The 18,885-nt window shown below is 41.5% G+C and overlaps 1 protein-coding gene across 3 annotated transcripts in view; it reads right to left on the bottom strand.

Moving 5' to 3' along the window:
* The window catches only part of PTPRN2 (protein tyrosine phosphatase receptor type N2), a 1,058,681-nt gene that overhangs the window by 615,221 nt on the left and 424,575 nt on the right, over positions 1–18,885 (bottom strand). For all 3 annotated transcript variants that reach the window (XM_084620378.1, XM_084620379.1, XM_084620380.1), the window contains one exon: positions 6,857–7,307. In XM_084620378.1, coding sequence (XP_084476504.1) covers positions 6,857–7,307 — 451 coding nt within the window. The remainder of the gene's footprint in view (positions 1–6,856; positions 7,308–18,885) is intronic.

Genomic DNA, 18,885 nt, shown 5'->3' with positions numbered 1-18,885 from the left:
GCCAATGTCACCAGGAAACTGCCCATCAAAAAGAACAACTCCTGAAAAACAGCATCATGCCAGTGCTGACTTCAAACTTGACAAAAACTAGGCATTACAGTACTGTATGCTACCATTATTGAACCACTACTGTCTTACCTATTAAAAAACCAGAAGAGTTGCAGAGCAGAGCCAGTGCTGAGGAACTTGAGGAATGTGATGTGTTTAAGTATGCCAGAAGGAGCACCAGCAGAAGTCTATCCAGACGGTCAATACAAGCTGGTGAAAATTATTTGCTTTGTAAAAAGGTCTGGGGAGAGAGCTTGTGTATCTACCTTGGACTAATAAATATGCTGTTAAGTAAGTGTTTTTGTTTATTTTAAATATGGATGTTTTCCCACTTGTGCTGGCACACAGCCATTCTTGTATATCATTTTCAGCTGATAAGATGAGAAGCCCATTTGAAATACAATAAGGGGAATTTATAGACCTCTGTGTTGGGTCCTGTATTTATTGAAAAACCCTTTTGGGAATTTCAGTTAGTTCCTATGAATTTCCTAAAACAAGGAAGAAGAGGGTCAGAAGTTAGTGGATATTGTAATACGGCAGGTAGCATATGTGTGTGCATGCATGTCTGTGCACGTGTAAACTTCAGGGTGCCCATATCACTCTTCTTCTCCCCAGTACTGGATAGAATCAGAATAGGGAACGCTGAACTATCTCAAGGAGAAAAGGAGTACTTGTGGCACCTTAGAGACTAACCAATTTATTTGAGCATGAGCTTTCGTGAGCTACAGCTCACTTCATCAGATGCATGCCGTGGAAACTGCAGCAGACTTTATATATACACAGAGAATATGAAAAAATACCTCCTCCCACCCCATTGTCCAGCTGGTAATAGCTTATCTAAAGTGATCATCAGGTGGGCCATTTCCAGCACAAATCCAGGTTTTCTCACCCTCCACCCCCCCCACACACAAATTCACTCTCCTGCTGGTGATAGCCCATCCAAAGTGACAACTCTTTACACAATGTGCATGATAATAAAGTTGGGCCATTTCCTGCACAAATCCAGGTTCTCTCACCCCCTCACACCCCTCCCAAAAACCACACACACAAACTCACTATCCTGCTGCTAATAGCTCATCCAAAGTGACCATTCTCCCTACAATGTGCATAATTAAGGTGGGCCATTTCCAGCACAAATCCAGGTTTTCTCACATCCCCCCCACCCCCATACACACACAAACTCACTCTCCTGCTGGTAATAGCTCATCCAAACTGACCACTCTCCAAGTTTAAATCCAAGTTAAACCAGAACATCTGGGGCGGGGGGTAGGAAAAAACAAGAGGAAATAGGCTACCTTGCATAATGACTTAGCCACTCCAAGTCTCTATTTAAGCCTAAATTAATAGTATCCAATTTGCAAATGAATTCCAATTCAGCAGTTTCTCGCTGGAGTCTGGATTTGAAGTTTTTTTGTTTTAAGATAGCGACCTTCATGTCTGTGATTGCGTGACCAGAGAGATTGAAGTGTTCTCCGACTGGTTTATGAATGTTATAATTCTTGACATCTGATTTGTGTCCATTTATTCTTTTACGTAGAGACTGTCCAGTTTGACCAATGTACATGGCAGAGGGGCATTGCTGGCACATGATGGCATATATCACATTGGTGGATGTGCAGGTATACGAGCCTCTGATAGTGTGGCTGATGTTATTAGGCCCTGTGATGGTGTCCCCTGAATAGATATGTGGGCACAATTGGCAATGGGCTTTGTTGCAAGGATAAGTTCCTGGGTTAGTGGTTCTGTTGTGTGGTATGTGGTTGTTGGTGAGTATTTGCTTCAGGTTGCGGGGCTGTCTGTAGGCAAGGACTGGCCTGTCTCCCAAGATTTGTGAGAGTGTTGGGTCATCCTTTAGGATAGGTTGTAGATCCTTAATAATGCGTTGGAGGGGTTTTAGTTGGGGGCTGAAGGTGACGGCTAGTGGCGTTCTGTTATTTTCTTTGTTAGGCCTGTCCTGTAGTAGGTAACTTCTGGGAACTCTTCTGGCTCTATCAATCTGTTTCTTTACTTCTGCAGGTGGGTATTGTAGTTGTAAGAAAGCTTGACAGAGATCTTGTAGGTGTTTGTCTCTGTCTGAGGGGTTGGAGCAAATGCGGTTGTATCACAGAGCTTGGCTGTAGACGATGGATCGTGTGGTGTGGTCAGGGTGAAAGCTGGAGGCATGCAGGTAGGAATAGCGGTCAGTAGGTTTCCGGTATAGGGTGGTGTTTATGTGACCATTGTTTATTAGTACTGTAGTGTCCAGGAAGTGGATCTCTTGTGTGGACTGGACCAGGCTGAGGTTGGTGGTGGGATGGAAATTGTTGAAATCCTGGTGGAATTCCTCAAGGGCTTCTTTTCCATGGGTCCAGATGATGAAGATGTCATCAATATAGCGCAAGTAGAGTAGGGGCTTTAGGGGACGAGAGCTGAGGAAGCGCTGTTCTAAATCAGCCATAAAAATGTTGGCATACTGTGGGGCCATGCGGGTACCCATAGCAGTGCCGCTGATCTGAAGGTATACATTGTCCCCAAATGTGAAATAGTTATGGGTAAGGACAAAGTCACAAAGTTCACCCACCAGGTTAGCCGTGACATTATCGGGGATACTGTTCCTGACGGCTTGTAGTCCATCTTTGTGTGGAATGTTGGTGTAGAGGGCTTCTACATCCATAGTGGCCAGGATGGTGTTGTCAGGAAGATCACCGATGGATTGAAGTTTCCTTAGGAAGTCAGTGGTGTCTCGAAGGTAGCTGGGAGTGCTGGTAGCGTAGGGCCTGAGGAGGGAGTCTACATAGCCAGACAATCCTGCTGTCAGGGTGCCAATGCCTGAGATGATGGGGCGCCCAGGATTTCCAGGTTTATGGATCTTGGGTAGTAGATAGAATATCCCAGGTCGGGGTTCCAGGGGTGTGTCTGTGCGGATTTGATCTTGTGCTTTTTCAGGAAGTTTCTTGAGCAAATGCTGTAGTTGCTTTTGGTAACTCTCAGTGGGACCATAGGGTAATGGCTTGTAGAAACTCATGTTGGAGAGCTGCCGAGCAGCCTCTTGTTCATATTCCGACCTATTCAGAGTTGTCACTTTGGATGGGCTATCACCAGCAGGAGAGTGAATTTGTGTGGGGGGGTGGAGGGTGAGAAAACCTGGATTTGTGCTGGAAATGGCCCACCTGATGATCACTTTAGATAAGCTATTACCAGCTGGACAATGGGGTGGAAGGAGGTATTTTTTCATATTCTCTGTGTATATATAAAGTCTGCTGCAGTTTCCATGGCATGCATCTGATGAAGTGAGCTGTAGCTCACGAAAGCTCATGCTCAAATAAATTGGTTAGTCTCTAAGGTGCCACAAGTACTCCTTTTCTTTTTGCGAATACAGACTAACACGGCTGTTACTCTGAAACCTATCTCAAGGAGGCCATGCATTACTAACAAAAATCACCTTTACCTCGAGCTGGAGGATTTGAGATCTATCCCTGCTATTGCTGTGGAATTCTAAGGGACCAGCATCCTGACAAACAGTAAACATTAGGTTTTCATATATTTATTATAATACTGATTTCACCAGTGATTCACCTGAGAAACAGCTGGTTGGTGACCATGACATAGGATGCTTGGAGTATTTTCAAAAGGTTTTTTGCACTTTAAACAAGAAAACTTGATTTTTATTCATAAAAATCCCTGTGAATGCCTCACTTGGCCTTAGGCAGGGGAGCCTGAAAATGTAATGATTCATGAATCAAACTAGTCTGGACAAAGCTGGGCTCAGTTGCACATCGACTTGTGCAGTTGGCAGGTTTTTACTTTAACAATTGGAGTTTGTCTCGAAAGCCAGTGCCTGCTCAGATCACACCACTCCTGGGCACCCTCTGTCTTTCACACCTGTTAGTTATGAGTGGTTTAAGAACATTCCCAGGCATTTTCCTGTGCATGAGTGTCTCCCTCCTGCTCCCTAGTTAACCTCCTCTTGTTCCCCACCAACTCTCACTGATGATCTGCTCGAGGCATTCTGTGTTGTTCTGCCAGACTTATTCTCTTCCTTTCCGACTTCTGAAACATGTGGCCAGAGTAGGGACACAAGCTCAAGTCACTGTCCTGTGCTCTGTTTAATATGTGAGCACTTCTGTGGTTGGCACTTTGACCACGTATGTTAGGAAAAATAGGGAATGCTGATGATTTGACTGACTGAAGAAGAAGAATGGGCTGGTAGCTTGCACATGTACAGAAAGGCCACACAACCAGCAAGATTAGAGGAAGATTAGGAGCAGGGGGAGATGGCAGATTCAGAGGAGAAAGGGGAAAAACAAGAGAAGAAACAAAATCTCTCCACAGATACACAACTATTGCCCTCAGTGCAAATCTTCTGTGTAGACTTTAAGGTCAGAAGGGACCATCGTGATCACTTACTCTGAACTCCTGCACACTGCAGGCCACAGAACCTCACCTAGCAACTCCTGAAATAGACCTCTTACTGAGTTACTGAAGCCCTCAAATCATGGTTTAAAGACTTCAAGTTACAGAGAATCCATCATTTACACTAGTTTAAACATGCAAGTGATTCATGTCCCATGCTGCAGAGGAAGGCAAAACCCCCCAGGGTCTGTGGCAATCTGACCTGGGGGAAAATTCCTTCCTGAGCCCAAAGATGGCGAGCAGTTAGTTCCAGAGCATGTGGGCAAGACTCGCCAGACAGATACCTGGGAAAGAATTCTCTGTAGTAACTCAGAGCCCTCCACATCTAGTGTCCCATTTCCAGCAGTTGGGGATTTTTGCTAATGGCAGTTGCCAACGGGCCACATGCCATTGTAGGCAATCTCATCATACCATTCCATCCGTAAATTTATCAAGCTCAGTCTTGAAGCCAGTTAGATTTTTTCCCTCCACTGCTCCCCTTGGAGGCTGTTCCAGCACTTCACTCCTCTGACAGTTAGAATCCTTCGCCTAATGTCAAACCTAAACTTGTTGATGGTGAGTTTATAGCCATTTGTTCTTGTGTCCTCACTGGCGCTTAATTTAAATAACTCCTCTCCCTCTCTTGTATTTATCCCTCTGATGAATTTATAGAGAGCAATCATATCATTAGGCTAAACCTCTGGCTGGATTTTGGCAGTTTGCTACAGGCAGGAAAGCTGCTCAGATTGGCAGATTCAGTCCCTGTCCATCATTTCTAACAACTGCTACTTTATACTGTGAATATACTGATGTGTTACCTTATGTGTATCTAAAAGGACTAATAAATGACTCAAAGAAGCAAAAAAAAATAATCAACAATACTACTGATTCTTCACATGAATCGTTTCAGGACATTTAATAAGTTCATATAACTGCATATATAAAAGCAAGCTAGCAAAACTGTACCTTACTACAGGATACGTTATGCATGTGAAAGTCAAAGAAGCACAATCCAATGAATTTTTAAACATGTTATTCACTGTAAGCATTAAATATGTTTGTTGCCTATCGACTCCTGCTAGGAAAGGTGAAGTGGAACAGTTGGAGGACAGTATAACCAGTATGGGCCTATTTTCCTTTGAGTGTAGCCGCAAAACCATGCAACCTGTGCCTACAGTGCCATCTGGATTTGATTTACATTACAGTTTGTTCTTTGAAACCTATAATCCCTCGAGGTACCATACCAAGACTGCTTTCACTTTGGGCATCCATTGGACTGCAGATATTGTCTGCCTTCAGACAAAAAGCCAAAGTTTCAGCAATTTTGTGTTTCAAAAGCAAACAAAGGAGAAAAAACTTTGTTGGTAATGTAAACTAGGGAAGGGACTCATGAAAGCCCTTTTCTACATGGTCAGATGGGGATCAGCTGGAATTAAGGTAGAAAGAGCAGCTGCAAGGCATCAAATCCATATGCATAGCTGAGCATGAGGGATTGATTCATTGATTTGGCAGGCACTCTGAACTGCAACAGTAACATCAATACTTGGTTTAGTTCACACAAATGTTCAAGTGGATGCACACTACTTTCCAAACTCTCCCTACCCTCAAGCCATGTAAGGAAGATACAGGTTGACTCACGAAGCACCACTGAAATAAATCACAAGATCCCATGACATGTTACACTATGATTGTTAAGTATCTGTTAAGCCATAGGAATATGAATAAAACAAATTCATAAAAATCATGATCTGCTCATGAACAGTTAGCAAATAGAAAAAAAGGTCAAATTTGGCAAATAATTGTTTGCAATTGATAGTTCAGCCAATTCCAGCTGAAACCCTCATCCTCCTGCTTCCCCATATCTCAGGTCTTCGTGAACTGACAACCTGCTCCTCTTCACATGCAGTATGCCAGAGTTTATATGATTGAGTATATTTCAGTAATTATTCTCTTTTTGCTAACTTTTCATTTTATCCAGGGTCCTCCAATTTACAGCTAAATAAAGAAAACAGAAGACCAAAAACAAAGAGACAGTTCTACCTAAGTACTGTGCAATGTGACAGATGTGCATGAAAGCTGATTTGAGTACAAATGGATTCCAACAGTTAGTTATTGTTTATAAAGTGTTTTGAAAATGTAGAGTTATATAAGTGCTAGGTATTATGGAATGCAGTACATTTTTCACATGCAGAAGGGGAGGATGTGTTGAAGGACGTGGGAAGCAGTATGTAGGGAAGGAATGGTTAGATTTGGGCTGTTACGGTTGTGATTGTAGTGGTAGATAAATATAAATATCTCAGTCGTAGGAGGGGAACTTATTCTACATGACGATTTTAATGCTTATAAAATCTATTATAATCTTTGCAAACATGCCTAGAACACATGATGGAAGCTTCACAGATGATAAAATAAATAAATAAATAAATATAAATCTTACCATCCACTGCATTCAGAGGATCTTTAGGATCACCCTGAGGAGAAGCAGATTTATAACTCAGCATCTCTGAACTTGGTCCCAGCACTACAGCTCCAGGTCTCTGCAGGAATGGCTGATTCATTTTAAAGTCTTCTGTCTCTTCTTTGGCAAAGGTTCCATCAAAATGGCCAGTCTGAGATGAACGGAACCTATTTGCATAGAGGTGAGACCATTTAGTCCTGCCAATGGAGCTTTTATCATTGTTCCGTGCTGCCATCTTTTGAGCGACATAGGCACGTAGTGCAGAAATCAGAGCTTTTCTGTCGAGTTCTGCATCTGACTCTGGCGGGAAGCTGTCCAGCTGAGGTTGATTGAAGGTCCTCAATGCAAGATTCTCAGCAGACTTTTGCTGGGTCAAAGCAGGTGCTTGTCCTTTGGACTTCTGCATCATGTAGTCTATAATGAGGTCATCCTGGAGTGAAAAAAATTAGGTTAGGCCATTATTGCAATGTATCATGCATTATAACGCTTACTTGTTGTTCAGGAACATAGAGCCATAGAAGTGTAGGACTGAAAGGGACCTCAAGAGGTCATCTAATCCAGTCCCCTGCACTCAAGGCAGGACTATGTAATAACTAAACCACTCCTAACAGGTGTCTGTCTAACCTGTTTTAAAAGCCTCCAGTGATGGAGATTCTGCAACCTCCTCGACAATTTGTTCCAGTGCTTAACTACCCTGATAGTTAGGAAGTTTTTCCTAATGTCCATCCTAAACTGACCTTGCTGCAATTTAAGCCTTTTGCTTCTTGTCCTATCCTCAGAGGTTAAGGAGAACAATTTTTCTTCCTCCTCCATGTAACAACTTTCTTTATGTATTTGAAAATTGTTATGTCCCCTCTCAGTCTTCTCTTCTCCAGACTAAACAAACCCAATTTTTTCAATCTTCCCTCATAGATTATGTTTTCAACATCAGACCTTTCATTATTTTTGTTGCTCTTCTCTGGACTTTCTCCAACTTGTTCATATCTTTTCTGAAATGTGATGCCCAGAACTGGACACAGTACACCAGTTGAGGCCTTGTCAGCACGGAATAAAAGGGAAGAATTACATGGGCACACATTCCATTGTATTTTAATGCTAGGCAAAATTAATCAAGAAATCAGAATCTGCCACATAACCTTCCGACCAATGTGCAAACTCGGGTACACTTGAAGGATTGCTTTAAAAAGACACTATATTTTGTTACTTATGTTACTAATATCACTTTAGATTATTACAGGTGAGAAAATCATAAAATTCAATTGGCTTGCAATTATGTATGCTCTTTTTATATTGATCTGGACAAAGAAAATCCAATGAAGTCCATTCTCCTTTTGTTTTTATTCATTTCAGTTTCAGAATCTCAATGCTGCAACGACTGGGTTTCAGACATTGCAGAACAATGTCTATTTGTTTAAAAATAACTGTTTTCATTGAATTTTTAAAATTTCGGTTTTTTAATTAAATTTTAGTAGTTGGTATTCCTTTTTAAACTACAGATGACACTTACAATAATAAGCTGACTCCTCTAATTTCACATTTAGTATAATTAAATGTTAAAAGCATCTTTGTTAAGATCATGTGTTTTCCCTCTAAAGGGTACTCATGACCTGAAGACAGGCTTATCAGTAACCAACCCGTTCTTCCCCCCCCCCCCAAAAATAAAACCTAACACTTATGCAACATCTTTCATTTTAAGAGACCACTAAATACTTTACAAACTTAAATTGCAATATTTAGGTTGTAAAATCTTATTTAGATTATCACTCTTTGAGACAGGGACTGTTTCATAACCTGTACAGTGCTTTGCACAATGGGACCCTGATCTCAACTGACTTTCTAGGTGTTACTGTAATATAAATAAATACTAACCACAACAATAATATACAGTATTGGAATAGTTTGAATATATAGTATGCTGATCATTTTGGTCCCTAATGACATGAAACCCGGCAGATGTGTAGTGTTGCTATGCACTGTTAAAACAACAGTTTAAAACAGGAAATGTAACATTCTGAATCTAGATTGCAGAGAAATATATACTTCTCAGGAATGCAAATTGCTAGAATGTCATTACACAAATTGGAATTGGGCCAGAAGACCAGTATTAACACACCTCCTCTCAGTCTCCATAAAGATGAAAGAGGTCAGGAGTGGACCTTACGAGTTCAGAAGATGAAAGAATGAACTTCAACTTTTATCCAGTTCTTCATTTGGGGGCCATTATTTTATTCTTCCCCACAAGTAACTTTAACACACCCTCCCCCCCCCCCCCGGCCTCCATTAGAGAGATGATTTTGCAACATCTTTCCTTTGCCAAGAAGCAGATTCCCCCTCAGAGTAATAGTCACTCCATGAATTTTCTACAATGGTTTATGTTCATAGAGAGTGGAGAGCTATAATCTCCTTTGTCAGCAAAGAAAGTGCATTTGAGTTCCATGTCTGTGGCACACTAGCACATGCAGATTTACCTTTGAGCTTTACCTCTTGAACAGACAATGGCTACGCATTTAGCTGATGCTGAACCTCTGGGCTAATCACAGAATCATAGAAATATCATGCTGAAGGGACCTCAAGAGGTCATCTAGTCCAGCCCTGCGCTGAGGCAGAACCAAGTATAGCTAAACCATCCCAACAGGTGTTTGTCTAACCTGTCCTTAAAAACCTCCAATGATGAGCATTCCACAACCTCCCTTGGAAGCCTATTCCAGTACTTGACTATCCTTATAGTTAGAAATTTTTTCCTAATATCTAACTTAAACCTCCCTTGATGCTGATTAAGCCTCTTTCTTCGTAGTGGAGTAGAGTCTCTCTTAGGGAAAATAGCTTCTGGCTAATACACACTATTGGATGTTCTTCCCCTTAGAAGTCCTGGGACAACACCACCCCTTGCTCCACATCTCAAGCATCCATGTGGAGTATGAACAGTTGGGTGAAGTCATGGTGGAAGAGGACTGGTACTTTGCTCAGAAGATCTTTCAAGATCCTGAAGGCTTTGTCACAGGCCTCAGACCAGCAACTTTCTTGGGGCTAGAGTTCTTAACTAACTGAGGGTGCTGCTATCATGACGAATCTAGGTATGAATCATCTATAATATCCAGCCAGGCCCCAAAAACATCTAACTTGTTTCTTTATTGATGGAATAGGGCAATTGCTCAAGGCCTGGTATTTCTCAATCAGAGGTCAAGTTTGCCCCTCCTGACAATTATGTCCCAGGTATGTTACCTCATGAAATTCCAACCAGCACTTGGCCTGGTTTTCCATGAGGCTGGCTTGCTTGAGGGCCTGTAGGACCACCAAAATATGCTCAAGGTATCTTTCTCAATTACAACTATGAATGACTATATTGTCTATGGAGGCCACTCCATACTGGGCTGTGTGATCACAGAACCATGTCCATCAGTCACTGGAAGGTGGCCACGGTACCATGAGGCTGAAGGGCACAGTCCTGAACTGGTACAGTCCAAAAGGGGTTGCAAAGACCTTTTTCATCAAAATCCCTTGGTTAAGGGAATCTACCAGCAGATCTTGATCACATCTAAGGTCTAGATAAGCTTCTCTGCCCCCAACCACTCCAACAACTCATCAACTTGGGGCATGGGATGTGTGTCAAACATGGATATCCCATTCACTTTCCTCAAGTCAATGCAAAACCAAGTCATCCCAAGCCCTGGGCACCAAGACAATGAGTCTCCGCCACCCACTGTGAAATTTGTCTACTATCCCTAGGTCATCATCACCTAAAGCTCCCAAATGTACTAGATTCCACACCTTCCTGGACAGAAGATGGTGGCTCTCACTGACTCTCCATCCAGGCACCTTTGTGGTGTGGTGAAAAAACAAACAGGTTCATCCAGGTCATGATGAGATCACAGAAGGAAGAGATTAGGCCACTTGCAATATCTGAGTCAGTTGGGGTTCCAATAGCCTTCCCTGCAAGGAAACTGTGTCCGGGTCTTAGCACAGTGGAGCCTGGGGGCCAGGTCTGGATTTGGTGTTGGGTGTTAGGAAGGTGTTAAGAATAAGGTCTCACAGTCCCACCGTACCCTCAGAAGACTTATATGGTAAATCTGGGTTTCTTTCCTCTTCCTGGACTACTATATCTCGTAATGCACTCGTCCCTCCGGCATGCCATTTTAGTCATTAACTTTGACTGTTACCTGGGCAACAACAGCAGTACCTGTTGCCAGGGTGGAATTCACATGAGCCGGTGCCCTATTATAGGCTTGCTCAAGACAGTTCAGGGCCTTTAAGAGATTTTCCTTCACAAAGTCCTGAGTGTCTCTCATAGCTGGAGAATGTACTGCACTACGCTGGTGCCTATGGGCTCCTGATTCTCCCAGGTACCTTGAATTAGGTCTAGAATCCCCCCAGGTTATTTACCATATAACAACCTGACAGGCAAGAACCCCATTAAGGCCTGAGGAATCACGCAACTGCAAATTAGAGTGGTGGATCCCAATGGAAAGGGTCCTCCACCATAAACTTTCTCAGCAGCCCTTTTAGGGTCCCATTGAAGCATTCAAGTAGGTATCTATTTGTGGGCAGTGAATGGATGTTCTCTGAGATTTGATTTTCAGTAGCTTACACAAATTCTTCCTCAGTTATGACATGAAGTTCATTCCTTGGTCCATTACTATTTATTTTAGGATCTCTACCTTCACAAAGACCTTCATAAGTTCCATGGTTGGCACATTAGTTGTGCAAAGTGGAATAGCCTTCGGGTACTGTGTTACATAATCCATGATCTCCAGTATGTGTTGGTGTCCGTTTGCATTCCTCTCTAGTGGTCCAATCAAATCCATGCCAGTCCTCTCAAACGGGATGTCTAAAACCAGCATTGGTACAAGGCGGGCCTTTAGAGAACTCTTGGGTCCTGCTAACTGACACTCCAGGCAGGACACACAGTAATCCCTCACCTCTTTATAGATGTCTGGCCAATAGAACCAACTAGTAATTCTTTCAAGGGTTTTCTCCCTTCCCAGGTGGCCGGTGCACAATACTGAGTGTGTAAGACAAAGTGACTCCCAATGAAAAAGCCAGGGTAGCAGAAGGCAGGCCCATACTTCATTAGTCTGTGGTTCGTGAACTACTGGATAGAGTCATTCCTTATCTTAAAATGTGGCCATTGCTCTAGCTTCTCTTGGTTGATTACCAACCCATTGACAATGGCCAGCTGTTCATATGCCTAGCACAAGATGACATCTCCCTTTTGTTCCCCTACAAAATCCCTGTTCTCGGTCAGCCCGTGCTGCTTTCTGTAGCTCCCATAGGCCAGAAACAGCAAACCGCAGACACTGAGAGCTGCGGGTGGCCGTGCCTGTGGATGGTCAATGTAAAAAAACTGTCTCTCGGCCTGCCAGCGGATTACCCTGACAGGCCCATGGGCTGCAGGTTGCCCACCACTGAACTACACAGTATTTCTTTTTAACAGGGGCTCAGTCAACTTTATGTTCATCTGAATGTTTGTACTGCATAGTTCTGATTGATTGCCATTGATCTCGCTTGAAAATGAGTAATTTTACCAGGTTTCCCATATTCAGCATAGGGAAATCTGGTCACCCTACATATCCATGGATATACATTTTGTATCTGCACAGGGCTCTACTTATCCACTGAGGGCAGGACAAGAAGAAATTGGCTTAAGCTGCAGCAAGGGAGATTTAGGCTAGACATTAGGAAAAACTTCCTTGCTGTGAGGGTAGTTATGCATTGGAACAAATTACCTAGGGAGGTTGTGGAATCTCTGTCACTGGAAGTTTTAAAGAACAAAAACCTGCCACGGACGGTCTAAATAATACTTAGTCCTGCCCCACACACCACACAACAGAACCACTAACCCAGGAACCTATCCTTGAAACAAAGCCCGTTGCCAACTGTGTTCACATATCTATTCAGGGGACACCATCATAGGGCCTAATCACATTAGCCACAATATCAGAGGCTCGTTCACCCGCACATCTACCAATGTGATATATGCCATCATGTGCCAGCAATGCCCCTCTGCCATGTACATTGGTCAAACTGGACAGTCTCTACTTAAAAGAATAAATGGACACAAATCAGACGTCAAGAATTATAACATTCAAAAACCAGTTGGAGAACACTTCAATCTCTTTGGTCACTCGATTACAGACCTAAAAGTGGCAATACTTCAACAAAAAAACTTCATAAACAGATTCCAACAAGAGACTGCTGAAGTGGAATGAATTTGCAAACTGGATACAATTAACTTAGGCTTGAATAGAGACTGGGAGTGGATGGGCCATTACACAAAGTAAAACTATTTCCCCATGTTTATCCCCCCCCCACGCCCACTGTTCCTCAGACGTTCTTGTCAACTGCTGGAAATGGCCCACCTTTTTATCACTACAAAAAGTTCGCTCACCCCCTGTCCCCCCGCTCTCCTGCTGGTAATAGCTCTCCTTAAGTGATCACTCTGGTTACAGTGTGTATGGTAACACCCATTGTTTCATGTTCTCTGTGTATATAAATCTCCCCACTGTATTTTCCACTGAATGCATCTGATGAAGTGAGCTCTAGCTCACAAAAGCTTATGCTCAAATAAATTTGTTAGTCTCTAAGGTTCCACAAGTACTCCTTTTCTACAAGGACAAATGTGCATATAGAAACATGCAGCCTGAAATCCCAGGAAAGACAAGGCATGGGTAAATAATGCAATACTAAAACACAGTATCTAATAAAGAATAAGCTATTGCTATGTCAACTGGCATGAAAGACAGTCTTTCGATTTTATGGAATGGGGACGGAGCTACCTACACTACAGAGCTTTGAATCTGGTAACTATTTCTTTTTACTTTATTTATTTTCATATCTAATAATAAACATTAAAGGCCACTGTGCTAGTCCTGTTTCAAGTGCTGTTTTATTCTAGACTCATGCATATGAACACTGCTGGTTTGTCTAATTTCAAAGTTAAATGAGTTTGACAGGGTAACACCTGAGCAGGGTAGTGGTTTGTTTGTTTTTTAATATCCTGAATTGCTATTGATTACAGGGACTTGTTAACTCCCTCTGTGGTGCTTTTGGATGCATGACAATAGACACTGTTAACCATTATTATGGAGACACTGTTAACCATTATTATCATGCATTGTTTTGTAGTTATGGTACTCAATTAAGTTATGTCATTGCTGTAAGAGCCTTAAAAATTATATTAAGCTGTCACAAGGCTTTTTTGGAAAATTCTGGCTCTCCTGCTTTAAATAATGTTTTTTTAATCCCATATCACCCTTCAAGGAGTGATGTAGATAATCCACATGAGGCACTATCAAAAATACTGTAAAACCTAAACATTAACCTTTTTGAACACAGAATTATCAGGGCAATGTCTGGTGTGGTTAAGTTAAGTAACTGACATTTTCCCTTTGAAAGTTCACAGAAGGGCACATTAAACTATACGTTGTAGATGCACACTGAGATAGTTTATAGAATATGCATTTTCTTTTGCAAAGAGCTATTGAAAAAAAAGAAGGTTGAGATGTATACAGAAGAGGCCGGTGAATGTCAGTTAATTTGCAGGTAAGAGATGGAATAACTTTTTAACTTCCAGTTCACCTACGTGAGGGCAACAGAGCAGTGATGCACTGAATTACCATTTATGCCTAAACATGCCTTTCTTTGGAGAACCATTTGCCCAATGTGGAAGAGGCGTACAGTTGGTGAAAACCCATTTTAAGAATATAGAAAGACACAGCATCACAAAAAATAATTTTACTTAGCACTTTCACAGGACCTTTCACATTCAGTGCTTATAAACTTTAACTCATCCTTCGCATCCGTTGACTTCAGTAGGGACACAATAGCTAATTACAATAGTTTAACACAAAGTTCACAGTGCCAATTTGATAAGGTGGCAAAATAAACTGCAACATAAAACACACATTCAAACCAGAACCCTTTGGGCAATAATGAGAGAAAATAAGAGTTTTCCAAAAGCCATCAACAGCACAATAAGCTAAAGCTTTTCTTCAACATATGTATTAAAATAGATGTACATCTTTCAGTTAGAACAAAACTCAGTAGTGAATGAACTACACACCCCTGCATCATATGTAAAAGCACTATGCCAGAAATACCATATGCTCATGTAAATCCTACATATCCAAACAAGACCACAAAAAGTATAGTACAATTACTATATCAGCATGTGGGATGAGTGTTTTACAAAAATGGTACTCAATGTTGTGGTATACTTTCATACTAAGAGAAAGCTGGCTGATGAGACATTTAGACACCCTGGACCAAATTAGGCCTTAGGATGCCTATATATAATTACAGTTAAAGTCAACAAAAGCATCCACAAGCAGAATTTAGTCCTCTGGACAAATATGAATTAAAATGTCTTCTATTGTCACTAATGGTTTGCTTACATATATCTGTGACATGACACCATACAAGAAACCACCACATTTAGTTCCAGTACTGGAAAGACCATTCATATACACTTAAACCAGCAAAGGACCTGAAGCAGAGCCCCGTTGTAGTCCAGCCATGATGAAAGACAGATCACCATGCTCACAGTTTTTATGTAGATTCATAGATTTTAAGGCCATGAGGGACCATTATGATAATCTCTTCTGGCCTCCTACATAACACCAGCCAAATGGTTCACTAATAATTCTTCCATAAATATCTTTTGCTTTCTTTCTGAGACCTGTATCTTTGAACCCATTTAAAAGCTACATCAGAAAAGAATGTTAATTAATACTCTGTAGTTAGTGTCAAAAGCTTATTGACGATCAAGCAAAATGGCTCCACAGAGTCTCTTTTGATCAGAACTAGTGAAGACTTTGCCTCTAAATCCTGATTGTGCAATTTCAGTGTAATAGAAAGGTCTGGCATCTGATTGCAAATAATATGGTAATTTACTCTGCTGTAAATGTAGTTGGCACAGATTTGATTGAAAACTGTATGTTCTCTCATTTTTAAACAAAAAAAAAAAGAGTGGATTAGTACTCTGGTTTCCCTTGCGTACAAGTTCTTACTTCAGTTGTGTTACAAATGTTAAGACCAAAATGCTTGCAGCCCTTCTTGACTTTTGTGGTGATTCCCCAGTTCTCCTGTTGGCTTCCCAAGTCATTTCCGCCCACCTGGCCCTCCTAGAGGTTCATCTTTCCCTCTCAGATGTTAACAGTTATGGAACTTCCTAGTCTTAGCCTTCACAGTTCTATCCAGTGCTAGTCTGTAGCTCTGCCTCTCTACCAGTTCTTACTCCTATTGGCTAATGTTCTTGATTATAGGTTCTAATGGAATGACATGCATGAAGTGGAAGTGTCAGTGTGTCTTTGTTTCCATAGCAAACAAAAACCTTAGTTTTACCAGATGATGTGAGTCAAAGAACTGACAATGAAATCATAGATTTATAGATAATAAGGTCAGAAGAGACCATTATGATCATCTAGTCCGACCTCCTGCACAACGCAGGCTACAGAATCTCACCCACCCACTCCTGCGAAAAACCTCTCACCTATATCTGAGCTATTGAAGTCCTCAAATCGTGGTTTAAAGACTTCAAGGAGCAGAGAATGCTCCAGCAAGTGACCCGTGCCCCATGCTACAGAGGAAGGTGAAAGACCTCCAGGGCCTCTTCCAATCTGCCCTGGAGGAAAATTCCTTCCTGACCCCAAATATGGCGATCAGCTAAACCCTGAGCATATGGGCAAGATTCACCAGCCAGATACCCAGGAAAGAATTTTCTGTAGTAACTCAGAGCCCACCCCATCTAACATCCCATCACAGGCCATTAGGCCTATTTACCATGAATATTTAAAGATAAATTAATTACCAAAATCATGTTATCCCATCATACCATCTCCTCCATAAACTTATCAAGTTTAATCTTAAAGCCAGATAGATCTTTTGCCCCCACTGCTTCTCTTGGAAGGCTATTCCAAAACTTCACTCCTCTGATGGTTAGAAACCCTTGTCTAATTTCAAGTCTAAACTTCCCAATGACCAGTTTATATCCATTTGTTCTTGTGTCCACATTGGTACTGAGCTTAAATAATTCCTATAGGAGTTGTGCATCAAGGTAATCAGTGCTGATGGGATTATTAGGATTTACCAGTTCTCTTCCCTGAGAACAGTTTGCTCACATGTCGTAAGTCCGTTATGGAAGTGTAAGATTTCCAAGAATGGTGTTTAAACAATTTTTCTGTAAGGATATGGTGAAACTGGTACACTGAGCTAACTCATTACCTAAAGGCTGAAGTACTGTAGGCACCCATAATAAACAAGTCTTGGAGGAATATACACATTTTAAACTGAAGTCAATGGGTCTATTCATATGCTTAAAGCTAAATGCATGCTTAAGTACTGTGCTGGATCAAAGCCAGAGTTCTCAGAATCTTGCAGAATCAAGCCTTAACCTTAAAAATCTCCATCAATTATAAAAAATTGTTTGCAGTGAGTTTTTCACAAAAACCAAACATGATGGTGTTATATTGTAAGTAACAACCTTCCCCTCTAACACACACACACAATTAAGCAAGCAAGACTAATGTTAAAATTGCTGGCAACTCTACCTACTCCCACCTGAGTCTTCTATGAGCTAACACTAAATAAGGAAGGGCGTACTTGTGGCACCTTGGAGACTAACAAGTTTATTTGAGCATAAGCTTCAGAGTAGCTCACGAAAGCTTATGCTCAAATAAAATTGTTAGTCTCTAAGGTGCCACAAGTCCTCCTTTTCTTTTTGCAGACACAGACTAACACGGCTGCTACTCTGAAACTAAATAAGGACGACATTTTTAAATGGTCGAGGAAGCCAGCAGGACTCTTCTTAAATCCAGCCCCAGCCCCAGCTTGTTCGCTGCTTAGTGCAAGTGTCTGCACATTCTCTGTCTCCCTGCACCCAGTCCCAGTCCTGTGTTGGAACCCAGCCCTACCCCTGCCTGCCCCAACTCAAGGCAATGTCTCAACAGGCAGCTCTAATTCTTGGTTCTGACTCTGCCTCAACCCTGGACTCTAGCCTTCATGCCCTGGCTCCTGCTCTGCCTGCTAAGCCTTACTCCTACTCCATCCAGTAGGCAAGACTGGTCATGACCCAATCTCCTGATGACTTTTAGCTGATACTTAGCATATATAATACCATTTATATAGCACTTTCTATCTTTAAAGCACTGTACGTACTTTAATTAATCCTCACCTCACCCCTGTGAGGTAGGGTAAATTATCATTCCTATTTTACAAATGGATGAGCTGTGAAATCTCCTAAATGAAACCACAGATTCTTATTCTCAGTAGATAGAGGTTTCTTTTCCTTAGTAGATAATGTTCAGTATTACAGGGTAAAATATTCAAAAATGCACCAATTGGCCCCTTGCTTTCTGTACCCCATTTTTGTGCTAAAACTCAATATTTACATCTCTAACTACTTGGGTTATATCCATAGTCAGATAGAAGTGAAAATACTCAGGTCTGTAGCTGAAGTACAATTCTCCCCTACAGAATTTGCCCCTTCTTAAAGCAAAAGTGAAAACAGCAGACAAAAAGAGGGTCCTGTGGCTAGGGTACTTACCTAGGACTTGAGACCTGGGTTAAAGTCCCTGATCCATCTCAGATTTCTTGTATGACTTGGGCCAAGTCAATTACTCTCTCTGTAAAATGGGGATAATAGCACTTCCCTACCTCATAAGAGTGTTGTGACAATAAAGTCTATAAACATTCAGATACCCATAAAGGGGGCCACATACGTATCTTAGACTGACAGACAATCTATATAGCCTTGGAGAGATCCTCTGTAATTTGCATCCTTATATTCTCACTAAAGAATTTATTTTATATAGAGGTTACATTACAAATTACTCATTTATACTCAGACGGCTAAAAGCAGAACTTAAAGTTCATGTTGCATAAGGGTTTTTGATTTTGCAACAGTCATATACAACAGCACACCAAGAGGTAGTTGGATACCAAAACCAGTATCTGACTATTCTGACTCTGACACAGTGATCCATATTACAACAATTAGGGCTCTGCTCTTTTGA

The sequence above is a fragment of the Lepidochelys olivacea genome (genome assembly GCF_965140295.1).
Source record: "Lepidochelys olivacea isolate rLepOli2 genome assembly, chromosome: 2".
In the NCBI taxonomy this organism is placed as follows: Eukaryota; Metazoa; Chordata; order Testudines; family Cheloniidae; genus Lepidochelys; species Lepidochelys olivacea.
This window is presented reverse-complemented; position numbering and strand designations above follow the sequence as displayed.